General features: G+C 41.9%; 1 protein-coding gene across 8 annotated transcripts in view; it reads right to left on the bottom strand.

Moving 5' to 3' along the window:
- The window catches only part of LOC126392072 (plectin-like), a 161,105-nt gene that overhangs the window by 106,681 nt on the left and 40,341 nt on the right, over positions 1-14,083 (bottom strand). For 2 of the 8 annotated variants that reach the window (XM_050047217.1, XM_050047219.1), the window contains exon 1: positions 1,575-1,762. The exons of the other annotated variants lie outside the window; for them this stretch is intronic. In XM_050047217.1, the coding sequence (XP_049903174.1) occupies positions 1,575-1,620 (46 nt within the window). In that variant the 5' untranslated portion in view covers positions 1,621-1,762. Of the gene's footprint in view, positions 1-1,574; positions 1,763-14,083 lie in introns of those variants that run through there. 8 annotated transcript variants of the gene reach the window in all.

Genomic DNA, 14,083 nt, shown 5'->3' with positions numbered 1-14,083 from the left:
CAAAATCACATTTGAGCGCACTTCCTGGGTAAAAAAAATCAAGTGTGTGGGTGATAGCTGGGGTCTGTGTGTAAAGTCAGCATTCATTTATCAACAGGAAATCAATGTGACCAACCCCACTCTCCACCGTTATTTCACCCGCACAGCCACAACCACCCCAGCCCTCAGAGCTGGGGAGTGGCATCATGATATCACCTGATCACATTTCATCTTGCTTTGGATCTATTCTGGGACTTAATTTGGAAGTCTTGTATTGAATTTATTACCTTAATTTCGGGCTTAGGTCATAAGCCTATTGATGGATTGTTGTGTCTTCTAAATGCTTCACATTTTTGTGCGTCTACTGTCATTTGCGTGTTGCCACCCACAGCTCCCACTGCACAACCAGCTGCTGAAGAAGGCAACATCTCTGTGTAAACTGCCTCTCCTGAGGGTCTACTCTTTTTTTCTTTCACCTTAGATGCTAAGGGCTTAGAGGAATGTTTTCATGCCTTCACAGGGAACTTGGACCGGGTTGCAAAGTGCTAATGCAAAGCCTGTAAAGCACTTTGATTCACTATATACTGTCCTGCAAAAACAAACTGACATGCTTCGCCTATTTGTCTGCTGTTTGCCTGCTCGTGTAATCAAAGTATGTATCTACTCTCGATTACTTGTTGCAGTGCAGCTCATACAGGTTGCCCCTATGACAGTCTTTCTTAGTTATTATCCTTCTCATCACCACAAGCATCAGTGTAACAAAGCAAAGGGACATTCATTCATTCCAGCAGGGATCTCATTCTTAGCATTCCCCTGCGAGAGAACAACAGTGGAGCAACACCTGTGCATAACTTGTTCTGAGAGGTAAAACCTGACAGGTCACGCGTTGAAAAGACGTAACCATGGGAACGTGCCGAGTGATGAAACAAGTACAAACAACTGATGCAAAAAACGAACAAAGTTAGCTGGCAAAAAGTGTGTTATGTGATAATCAAAAACATCTCTACTTGTCTTCAACACACACTAACACGGACATACAGGTGAGTAACAGCAGAGTTGCCCACTCATTAGGCACAATGTCACTGCTAATTTTAGGCGAGGCATGATGAACTTCAAATTTGAATGTTGGCTTTTGCATGGCAAATGTGATGTCCGGTCGTACGTCACCCAAATGTCAGCCTTCTTTACTCCTTCAGAATTTGTCTGTTTACACAGGCTGGGATACAGTGACACACTTTTCTGTGTCAACACCACAAAGGTAGGGGACATAAATTAAACATACCAGTCTAACACACACAAGAGGACCTCATTCTCTACTTTTATCCTGGGTCGCACCTGAATTCTGTTTCTCAGTGTAAAACGTGATTGTGAAAGCTGAGTTAACAGTGTCTGAGCTGGGGGATATTCTGAGCTTCCGCTGCTTTTCAAACAATGCCTGTGTCGGACACCCCTCCCTGTCTGCTTCCCTATTGAGACACAATAAAATGCCCTCTCTCATTCTCTGTGATTCGGCCTGTTAATTTCATGTCAACCCCGCATTAAAAACAGTCGAGGACTCAACTGTTTGATTCTGAGAATCGAAATCAGAGAAATACCTTTAAGAGTAGTGATCTCATGTTGGATAGACCTGTGGCTCTCCATCGTCACTTTCTGGCCTCCTTGTGAAGAATGATGATAATGAATATTGATGTTGACGCTTCAGTGGTTTTGCCTCCTTCCTGTTAAGCTGAAGTGATGACTCCTGTGTCTTAAGTGTTAGCACTGCAAAGTCTTGGGTCACTTTCCTCCTCTCTCTGCCACTGCAGGTCTGCTGACCGGGACGCTGCTCTGTTTTGGTCCCTGTGATACACCATGTGCACACACACTCACTTACAGTACCTCTCTCTCTTACACACACACACACACACACACACACAAACACTTTGTGTGTCTGCAGGCATCAGCACTGTGCAAAGCTCCTCCCTTGTCCCCTCCCCTCCTTCCTCCACCTCCTCTTTCACCTAAAACTGGCTTTTCATTCAGTAACTGCAACACAAACACAGCCAGTCACTAAGTCAAACAGCTACCTGGTTTACCACAAACCAGCCAATCAGGAGACGGAGTACATTTCCTATAAATCACTCTTCTCTTTCTAGGAGGATGACATCAGTACGAAGTCTGTAGAGGATACAGATACATAGAAAGCAGAAGGTGGAAGCAAGTTCTGTTCATTTGTTGAGCTAAAATATAATGCAGTGTGTGTCAGTGTGTGTGTTTGTCCGTGTGTGTTCATGCAGAGAAACAGAATCCCAGTGCCACACCCTGATCCCTGCAGTAATTCCCAGGATGAGCCTGCTGCTTGCACAGACCAACCACAAACATATGGGGAGATAAAACAACTCTCTCTCTAAATCCTAACCAAACTAGCTTTTCTGTGACAGTAACTGAAATAAAAGCATGGAGTAGTGATAGCAGTAAAACAAGTATTTACCACTCATTTTCTGCAGCAACGATACACAGGTATCAGCTGTGTGTTCCTGCTCTCTGTTATTGTTAATGTGTACTACAGTCATCCTGCTGTTCTCTGCTACTAACAACGAAAAGAAAACTGTCATTGTCATGTTATACCCGTGTTATATTTCTCCTTTAATAACAACACTAAAATGTTATGTCCTTGATGCCAGGATAAGAGTCAGCACTTCCAAGTCTGAGGCCATGGTTCTGAGTCGGAGAACGGCTGATTTCCCCCTCTGGGTTGGGAGAGAGTTACTGGAATGACAACCTGCAATAATATGGTGTATGGCGACTTGGGAAGATATCCACTCTGTCCTGCAGTTAAAAAGAGAATTATTAGCTACTGAGGGAGGCCGATAGAAGTTAAATATTCAGTTGAATAATGTACAACTATTTGCTCAGCCTGCATAATACAGGTGTACATGCGTCACCGTGGGCCTTTCAGGTTAAGTAGACACTGGGTGACTGTGGTTTGTTGTAGCTCTAGCTCACACAAAGGTGTAACAACATTAACCAGCTGAAACTAAAAGTTGAACAGAGGCTCAGTTCATGAAAAAAGTGGCAAAGTGAGCTCAGAAATATGACATCATGTGATATATATGTAGAATTTAAACAAGAACTTGACCTGGAAAAGTATGTGGATGCCCAAATTTAAACTAAATCATTTTAAAAATTAATTTGTGCCAACCTCAATTAAGATTTTAAATAACCCCAGGGGTTGTGTTGTGTTTTGCCTATGGTGCTCTGTTGTGTGTTGGTGTTATGTGCAATAAATGAGTGGCTGATGTGCAATACTGTTATGTGTAGTATGTATTTTTATGTTTGTTTGTTTTTTAAATGGTGCATGCTTCATTTTTTCTGGCCTATCACTGTAAGGCAGCAATACTTGTGCAGCTCCTGAGTCCAAGACAAATTTCCCTCTTGGGATGATATGACAATTAGGCATATCATATCGTATTGTTTTATATCGTATCGTATTGTATAGTATAGTATCGTATCGTATCGTATCGTATCGTATCGTATCGTTTGTGTTGCATGAAAACAAAAGCACAGACAGGCTATTTGTAATTTTAGAGTGAACAACACCAGAATTCCTAAAGTCACTTGAAGATATAAAAGGCTGGACAGAACCCAGAGGATCTGCAACCTCTGTGATGATAATCATGTGGGAGATAAGTATCATATTTTGTTTGAATGTCAGAATGTTAGCTTATGAAATATAGAGTATTATTCCAATCGCCCATCGATGTTTAAATTAATTCTGTTACCACAATCAAATATGCCAAATGTTATCTGTAAACTGTGCTGTTTTAAAGAATGTCCCTCCTTTGTTTAAGTAACATGTGTTGTATTTTAGCCATGCCGTGTGTCATTGTTCTGTTATTACTATACAAAACGTTTATGCTCCACACCATGTGACATGGTCTTAAGTCAAATAAAATGAAACAAACTGCCCCAAGTGAAGAGGTTCAAGTATATCGGGGTCTTGCTCATGAATGAGGGTCAAATGGAGCGTGAGATGGACAGGTGGTTTTGCGCAGCGACAGCAGTGATGGTGGAGTTACACTGGACCTTTGTGGTGAAGAGGGAGCTGAGCCAAAAGGCAAAGCTCTCTCTCTATGTTCCAACCTTCACCTAAGGGCGTGAGCTTTGGGCAGGGACTGAAAGAATAAGACACGGATACAAGCGGCCAAAATTAGTTTCCTCTGTCGGGCGGCTGGGTTCAGCTTTAGAGATAAGGTGAGGACCTCAGACATCCAGAGGGAGCTTGGAGTAGAGTCGCTGCTCCTTTGCGTTGAAAGGGGGCAATTGAGGTGACTTGGGCATCTGATCAGGATGCCTCCTGGGCGCCTTCTGGGCACATCCAGCTGGTAGGAGGCTTTGGGGTGGACCAAGAACACATGTCTCATCTGGATGCCCCAAGAAAAGCTGGAAAAAGCTCAATGTAAGTTTTTCCCCTGTGGTATTGACAATGGTATCGAATATTGATATTTGACAAAGTATTGTTGTTGAAATTCTAGTATTGTGACAACACTTGCCACACTGACTTATTTATTCTTATCATCATATAACAAAGTGCACACTCGTCCAGTTTTTACCGGCTTCTGTAGCCACGGGATTTTTAGAAAAATGGGACACGAGTAAACAAGAAAAAAACAACTGTGAAAACAAGCATCAGCAGGAGCAGCAGCTTCAATACAAATGTAACCTCCACAGAGATTTCAGACACACTCGTTCAGTAAGAGCTAATAAAAAGCCTAAAGCATCATCCCAAATAAACACTGCAGTTGTTTGCCTATTGTGATACAATCCTGGACCAAAGCAGGGTAAATGATAACTGGCTATACATTTTTCACATCTGCAGGTATGCTAAAAATGTATTACAGAAGTGCTTTCTCAGCTACAGGGACCCCTAAAGCTCCTTGCGCGCAGTCAAATGGAATTTATTCACAACAGGAGATGTCACTCATACCTGCTGTTATTTCTTTTAGTATTCTGCCAATTTATCAGGCTCTATGAGAAAATGTAGAGCTACATCAGATAAATAAAAAGTCTCAGATGGGAACCATTTAATCTGTGGCTTGTTGGCCGAGTCACAAATTCACTGTGGTTCCGAGACCCCTGATGTGATGCACTGAAAGCATCAATTATTTCCTTAAATCTTCTGGAGAGTGTTTGATGTGAGAATAAAACTCCAATGAGAGACAATCTTGGCTCTGTCTACACATCCAACAGCGTCCTCAATAAACTCCTTCTTTTGTACCGACCGGCTCACTGACTTACACTGAAAGCATGAACATCGACCACTGACGGAGCATCATCATCACCAAGGAAGCCCTGCTCGTACCCAGTAGCACAGGCTGCGGTCAAAGCCGCAGGAAATGGATTAGAATGAACCAAATCAAGATCTAACCAAATAAATGACGGTGAATCAATCCATGCCCTAATAAACGGGTAGCCTCCGCTTCAGCTCAGACAGCAGGCAGCCTTGTTGCAGAGCTATTATTTGATTCAGCTCTTACATGGCCTCTTGTACATAATAAAGGACGTCTGGAGGAAAAGGACTGACACATTTTTGGCAGCGGAGCAAATGGAAGTCTAGCTGTTCTGCACAGTCAAGGAGAATTCAATCATGAGAGAGTATGTGTGTGTGTGTGTGTGTGTGTGTGTGTGTGTGTGTGTGTGTGTAGTGAGTGCAGCTTGTGGCAGTCAGCTCTGAGTACTTCTTGAGAATTTGTTATACAAGAGACAATACTTATACAACAGAATGACACACACACACGCACTTACAGATGGACCCAGCTGTGTGTTTTGTGTGTGTTTAAGTGTTTGTCTGCTTGCTTTGGCTGACATCAGCAGCCCTCTGGACCTCTGCCCATCTCTCTTTCCATGCCCGATTCTCGTCACTGTGACATGTTCCATTAAGGACAGCCACACAGTGCCACAGGGGAAGTGTATGTAAGTAATTAGTTAACAACACACAGTACAAGGACTTCATACAAGGACTGATCCTTATTCATTTGGCTGAAATATACTGTATATTATGTAACAACATTTCATCAACAGACACCATGCCCAAAAATATCAATTGATGGTATTTTCCCAACAGTACTTAAAGTACATAAGAACTGACCAACAAAAAAATAGGACTATATCAGAATTCTTACAGTTTTTAACAACTGGGGGGGTGTGAGGGGACGCAAAGGGCCATGGGCTAGAAGCGAACCCACGGCTGCTCTTACCAGGACATAGCCTATGTATATGGGTCGCCTGCTCTACCCGCCGAGCTGCTGGGTGCCCCTGAATGGCTGTGTCTTAACAGTCTGGGAAATGACAACATCTTAAAGGGATTGCCGATTTTCAACCAGGTCTGTGTCACCGCGGAGTGGGGTGTGCGTGCAACAACAGTGTTAAGGTGCCCCCCTGGGTAAGCAGGGGAGTTCCTGGTGATGCCGGCACGAGGAAAAGCCAAACGTCATTCATCTGCACACACTCCCCACACCTTGGTGGCACAGATCTGGTTAAAAATGACCAAATTATCCCTTTAAGAAAGGACAGTGATGCTGTTTTATTTGTTCAGAGTAGAGAGACATGGGCACTCTGAGGGTGTGAGCCATTAGTCTGGTACAAACCAAAAAACAGTGCCTTTTCCACTAACCTTAAAATAGACATGTAATTATAAAAGGACATCAAATTTAAAATGCATAAAATTTTCCTAACTAAAATGTCAGCTTAGTTTTTGGTGACTAAAAGTACCACTTATTAAGTAACTCTAATGCAAATAAAACTAATCATACTTCATAAAACCACATCAAAAATGGGCCAGCTGACACTGCATGGACGTCTAATTAATTTTTTTGTAGGTATTTTTAATGATGATAATCAGTGAACACAAGAGTGTGACGCTTCCATACTTAAAAGCTGGTAACTTAGCTACTGTGTGTGCTTTAGTCGGAATACAAATGTCAGTGAGCATTAAGTCACCTGAAAGGAGAAAATGACTCTTTTATCAAATTAGGAAATGAGCAATATGTGTTTGTGATTTTTTATTTGCCAACATGACTCATGTTTATTTGTTGGTACTTTACTGATTTTGCTGTGCCGTGGCAGATTTGCCAACACCATACGCATTAATATGTGCCTGCAGCAGGATATTCAATCACAGATAATGCCTCTAATTACACAAGTAAATTCCCCAGTTAGAGGGAAGACTGGAGATCTAATAGTGGGACTTAATAGTTGGATGCAATAAAAGCAGTGAGTAAGCTGTGTCTGATGGGGAGCCAGGAGGGGGTCTGGTTGCAGAATTTAGTCAGATTTCTCCAAATTGTCTGTCTTTGTTGCAGTGTTCTTATATAATATGTAAAATGCCTAAATAATATAGTGACAAATATTGTCTACATGAATACCTATGGCTACGACTGAACTAATTCTAACACACCAACATATGCTTCAGGATATAACATGTTTATCTTATATCCCTGTTTCACTTTGGCCCTGTGCCTGACATCAGAATTGTGTAGACACTGCCTTCTGTCATCCTTTTCAACTGTTTTGCAGAGATGTAAAACAATCCTCAGGCCTGCAGATGCTCATATGGTTACATACTGTAACAAACACAGCTTACAATGTCAAACACTAACTCTCCGGCTGCTCAAGGTTACAGGGATGAATCCTTCAGCCACTAGCAACATTTCATAACCGGGTCTTGTGAGGAATGAGAGTTATGAGGAGCAGGGCTTTTGTCATGCTAGCCCAGGCTCAGCCGGAGTTATTTGCCTCTGTGCAGTTTGTAAGTCCAGCTCAGACTTACAGCAGGATCCTGCCAATCTACACAAGAGTTTATTAGCTGCCAGTAAATTGCTGAGGTTTATTTGTTAAGGCCTGCTATGGAAATCTTCTCCACAGTCAAAGCTGCCTTTCGCTGTGTTCGTGATGATCACTGTGGAGCATTCCAGCTAGATTACTGCCTGTCCTTCACTTTATTACCTTTTTCAGAAATGTCAGAGAAAGAGCTGTGTGTGTGTGTGTGTGTGTGTGTGTGTGTGTGTGTGTGTGTGTGTGTGTGTGCGCGTGCGTGTGTGTGTAGCCTATGTGTAACTACCAGGGGAAAAAAAACCAGCTACAACCACCTGCTGGCATATGACCAAAGCTGCGCACTTAAAGGTACCCTGTGGACTTTACGACCACTGGTAGGACTATGAAGTAATCTTTTTAAAAGCAGATTTAGTGCACATACACATATACTTATGATACAATTGTTTCATGCTATTCCACTGTTCGACAGTTGGTGGCAGTAACAAGCCCAGACATGTAATTTGTCAACAAAGGCAGCACAAAAAGAAAGTCCAACTCCAAGTCTTTCAAAATCTGTACAATGCATCTGAATGCCAAAAAAAAAAAACAGTTACATGGTCGAGAATGAACATTCACTCTCAACTCACTGACAATTATATCATAAATCGTAAATAAAAATTTAACACTGCTGTTAATAAAGGCAGGCAGTACAAATAATGCTTCTAATAAGATAAAATACACATCTAATAGGGCTGTGATGGTTTGTATGTTCGTACCGAGCCATCACAATGCAGGGGTCATGGTCCAATGTAAGCAGGTGACGCAGAATACACTGCATGTGGATTAAAGTGTTTAATGCAAAACCATACTTTACAAAAAAACTTTTAGCCATACATCACTTGTAATATACAGTGAGGTTAGCACAACAAGGGGATTGGCATGCAAATCCGTCCCGGTCAGCTACAACAGCAACAGTTGTAGAGTTTGTGAATGGGAACGCATCAAACGAGCTAATGCGCATTTAGCAGCATCACCCAGCTGTGCCGATCGCCAGGATGAAAAAATAACACATACCAGGATCATCAGAATGATAAATGTTTGGGTGCTTTCAATGTTTGAATATAGCCAATTTGGAACTGGAACATTCCTCCTCAAGTCCGGTTCAGACCAAAGATTCGCAACCAGACTAGATGAAACAAGCAACTAGTTGCAATGCGCAGCTTTGCAATGTTCTCAACATCTGTCGGTTCACACCAATGCAACTAGATGCGACTGTGTATCATCACTATGCAACACCTCTCTGCACTTCTGTTCTGATTTCCAACTTTTCAGGCTTATTTTGTGGCTGAATATAAATCATAGCATCTTAAAATATGAATGAAGATAGTGACAGTGAGATATTGGCTACAGTTGCAACTACAGTAGTGACGGAACTGCAAAAAAACAGAAATTAAACGAGCATCAGATGGACTGTATTCATAATAAATATGACATATTAAAATAAAAACCAACACAGATTAATCAGTCAATGAAAATGTATGTCTTTGTGTGTGTGGTGGGCGGGGGCATACACACCGGCACACCATGACGACAGAAAAGAGGGCTTGGCTGGGATGGATTTCACTACAAGCTGACTGGATGTTGAAATGGGTGACCAGCCTTACATTCTAAAACTTGCCGCCAGCAATTGAGTTGCAGGTGACACCATCAGCCAGCTGGAGTCGAACTCAGACTGGCCAGTTCACACTACTGCACTTTATTTGCAACGTTCTAAAACAAATTCATCTTGTTGGTCTGAAGTGGTCTTAATACACATGTTTTTTTTCCATATTGGTATTTTCAATTTTAAAGTATAGACCTGTAGCCTTTTGGAAAAGTAATCAGTGTTTGTACATGGTAGAAGTATTTGAAATGATCCTTATTTTTATAATGAAAAAATAGTTTCCCTGAGTTGCCACTGGGCACAATGCCACCTCAGTCTCCAGCAAGAGGACTGTGTCTGTCTTTGACACTGGTAACACTGTCTGTTTAATATAAATAATAAGAAACTTATCATTATGCAGTTGTTTTTATTTCTGCTGTACTGAACTCGCACTGAACCATGATTTTAGTGTACCATTACACCCTTAATATTTAAGGACTACACATAATGAAAGTGATCCATGTTGCATCTTTTAAAAATCACTGTGGTAGTTCGTGTCACTGAGCAGCTTTCAAAAGTCTTGTGGTGGTGTTGGGGTGGTGTACTGAAAGTCAAACTGGTGATTACTCTGCTGTAGTCTCAGCAAAGGTCTGGCAGCCACTGATGATTATCAAAAAACAAATCAAACCCTGTCGCCAAGACGGGTCAGTTTGTGCTATGTGACTAACCTCTCGTGTTTTTACTTCATTGTTTTACTTCACCGTGACAAATCTTTACCTCCCTTTCAACCCCCATGAAAAAGTTTGCTGTTTCTGTGTTAAATAAGAGCAGTATTTTCTTTCTTTTTTTCATGCACATGTGCAACTGTTGGCTTTAACATAAAGTCCAACCATAGTGTCAAGCTTATTGGCTGTGTTTCATACGCTGTGCTAGTGCTGTTGAAAATGCACAGCTGATCAATGTAAACAAATGCTTGCACGCAGGAGAGACGGCGTGTGAAAGGATCCAAACTGGCTTGCAACATTTCCAGTCTCTCTCCGTGAGGTATTATTGTTGTGCACACTGTACTAAAAGTCCTTTTTGATACTCTTCACCTACAAGTGTTTCACAGTCCTGCTGGCTCACAGCCCCTCTGCTCTGTCTCCATCGGACTGGTAGCCCCGCTGCGGACATCCAGACAAAACATTCCATCTCTCTGAGGTCACTCAGCCACTCAAATCTCCGGCCCAATGTACCGGCTTAGAGGCCTGGGCAGCAGTCAGCGGGAGACCAGCCTCCGCACCGAGAGAGACGGCCTCTGTGTTAGCCTGTGATAGAATAATTAAGCCAATGGATGCTGAATACAACAGATCACAGGATGTGGTGTACTGCTTTGTTAGACGAGCCAAGTTTACACTGTTGTTTCAGCTTGCATTGAATTTACTTAAAACCATCTCATAGTTTATTATCTGATCATTTTTCTAACAGTTCCATGTGTTGTGAGTGTATACAAAGCTGACAAAGAATTATCCATGTTGACAGGCAAACACACAGCTGTTACAACTCCGATAGGGAGCTGATTTTCCAACCAAACTGGTATACGCAAGACTGATGAGGAGTTCTGGGAATTGAGACGGAGGGGAAAAGAGGCATGGAGCAAATGACCCCTGCAAGTTTCCTCCCATGCTCCACCCTCGAGGACCTAAGACCAGGTCCCATGGGGGCTTTCAAGTTGTGTGAGGTCGCTCCCTGTAAAGGGCCTCCCCGTTTTGATATTTGGATGACTTACAACAGGGAGGCGGACACTGGAAGCGTCTGCTCCAAGTCACATCCTATTTCCAGAAGGTAGAAAAGGAGGGTGTGATTTAGGGTTTTCTGCAGTGGGCAAGGAGCAAAGCTGGGGCCCCAGAGGTCCCCCACCCACGCTCTGACTCACTGGCATTAACTCAGAATCAGATGGTTGGAGCTGGACCAAGAGCATCACTGGAGAGATGCTGTCATTTCAGCTTTATTTAGACCCAGCTACTGAGAGAGGAGGCTAATCCGCACGTTGATTAAAAGATGATCTTAGAATCCCCAAAACTGCAATAAAACTGACCTGCTATGAAATGGAATAAAACAGTCATCTATCTCATGCTACCATTCTCGATGTCCTGGAAATCAGCCCAAAGCTTTTCATTATCCTCTAAGGTTTTCCTTAAAAGTCCATTCATCTACTTTTTTGATTGTCAGGTCTGTTGTTATGAGGACAATGATCCACTAGGGGCTGTGCTTACCCTGTTAGCCCAAAAAAGCTCAACAAGCATGAGGAGAGGTAAGAAGAGTTGACAGCAAACAAAATCTTTGGTGCTAGAGTGTACAGTGGAAAAAGATCATAAGTAATAAATGAAAAATAAATGATTAATAATGTCATATTCAAATCACCGTACTCCAAAGAGTAGTGGTAAATGTTAGAGTAACTGCACATTTACAGAGGAAACTTCATCAATAATGGATAGTACACTTAGTAATATGCATACTTAATAAATGGAACACACTTCCATCCATCCACTAAGCCTGCTGTGCTGCTACAGGGAGCCAGAGGCAGGAAGCTCTAGGGAGCTGTGAGCTGGATGCTCACATAATGCTGGAAACACTGTCTTTGCCAAGCAATGCCTCCCATGGGCCTTTAGGGAAAGAACATGGAGCTGGCAGTGTGTGTGTAAAACAAACCCAACAGTTGGATGGAAAAGCTGCTGCAGGCTCTCATCACCATTCAAACCAGTCAGATTTTATTGGTGGGGCACGCCACTGTTGCTCAGTTTACTGTTGTCAGCACAGCAGGGAGGATGACACAATTAGCCAAGAAGCAGACAGTGAAACTTGTCATACTGTTTCTGGGAAGACGACCAAATCAGACGTGCCGATGAGCATAAATAGTTTGTGATTGTGTTCCATCCGAATGGCACCTTTGGTAAGAGTAAAAGGGAGTGAAATGAGTCTAATGATACCTCATTACACATGCTTGGATCAACATTTTATTTCAAACCTTTAATTTTTTAAATCATTCAACTTTTAATTAAAAGCAACATTAGCAGATGCACTGGCCTTTGTCTTGATCTCAAATACATGCCTGTAAATTTTCGTGAGTATGTCTCGCACTGTTGTGATGCTATGGCTTTGACAAAACCTGTCCATAGACAGACAGACATGGAATCACCTGGCAAAATACTTCTCCTTCAGTGGTAGTTAGAGCTATAACAAAGACCACATTTTGCCATGATGACACACACACAGACACACGAGATGAAAACAATACCAGTTGTCACAATGTTATATCACAAAGGTATATACTACAGCTGCAACTAGGGCTGCCCCCTAACAGTCGACCAAAGGTTAGTCAACCAAAAAGGTCATTAGTCGACAAGATTTCATTGGTCGCTTAGTTGCAGAAAAATTTAAAAAATAAATAACGTAAACATGAAACTCTATTATGAGCTTCACCTTGTAAAAATACATCAAAACCTATATGACTGGACATTGTGGGAATTTAATTTGAAAGGACAGACAGGAAGTGGCCACGCTCAGCACGTTAATTTCCAGGGCTGGTACCTGCAGTTATTACACAGGCTAGTTAATAACATGTCGACAGGAAATCCAAAGTGTGGGATCATTTGAGAAGGTGAAGGACGAACCCAAGATGATATGTAAACTCCGCAGGCAAACATTTGCCTATCATTGGTTGATGTATCATCTGAAGTAGCTACATGCCCATTAGCCACTTAGCACAATCATTTCTGCTCTGCCAACAGCGTAACAGGCAGCTCGCTCAATGTGTGACGTGCACTTGTAGATAAAATATAGGCCTATATTAATAAAGGCTCATCAGTACGGTTTTGGATTTTTCTGTAATGTAGCACAGTGTTAACAATGTTACTGATACTATTCTTTCTCACACCTTGAACTCAAACCATTGTGTTGCCCCGCACAAAATACAGAATTCAATAATGAAGATAATACTGAAAACATGCATGTAACTCAAGGCACTAAATGATGACTATCAATCGACTAGGAAAATTCTTATTCAGTGACAGCCCTAGCTGCAACTACTGATAATTTTCAGTGCCAATTTATCATCTCATCATTTGGTCTATATAACGCCAGCAAACAAGGAAAGAGGCAAAGATAATGCATCGAATATCTTGTACTTAAAAAAATCAGAGAAATTCCCAGCTTGCAACAAGTTGACTGACCAAAAAGATGATTGAAAGACAATCATCAACTGTTTTGATAATCAATTAATTGTTTGTCTGTTTTCAAGGACAACGGCCAAAAATGTCCTGGCTCCAGTTTCTCATATGTGAAGCTTTGATGCTTTTCTTTGTTAGAAATAGTAGTGACTGAAATATCTTTGGCTTTTAGATTGTTGGTCAAAGAACAAACAAGCAATTTGCCACTTAAGACTTAAGAAAATTCTGACTGGCATTTTGGCATTGAAATGACCAAACAGGGGACTTCCGGTTGAGCGGCCATGGAGGCAACACGCTAATCCCGCAGCTCCTTCAAGCTAATTTCTAAAGCCCCAGTTACTTGGTCAGATAACACTGTGAATTGGTATAATTAGTTGTAGGGGCATATAACATGCCTAGGATACAGCAGAAAAAGCCGGGACAAGGTAGAGACTCGAGACAATACCCCGTGACCGACAAGTCT

Source organism: Epinephelus moara, chromosome 6, assembly GCF_006386435.1.
Source record: "Epinephelus moara isolate mb chromosome 6, YSFRI_EMoa_1.0, whole genome shotgun sequence".
In the NCBI taxonomy this organism is placed as follows: domain Eukaryota; kingdom Metazoa; phylum Chordata; class Actinopteri; order Perciformes; family Serranidae; genus Epinephelus; species Epinephelus moara.
The sequence above is the reverse complement of the archived record's forward strand: the minus strand, read 5'-3'. Positions and strand labels throughout refer to the sequence as shown.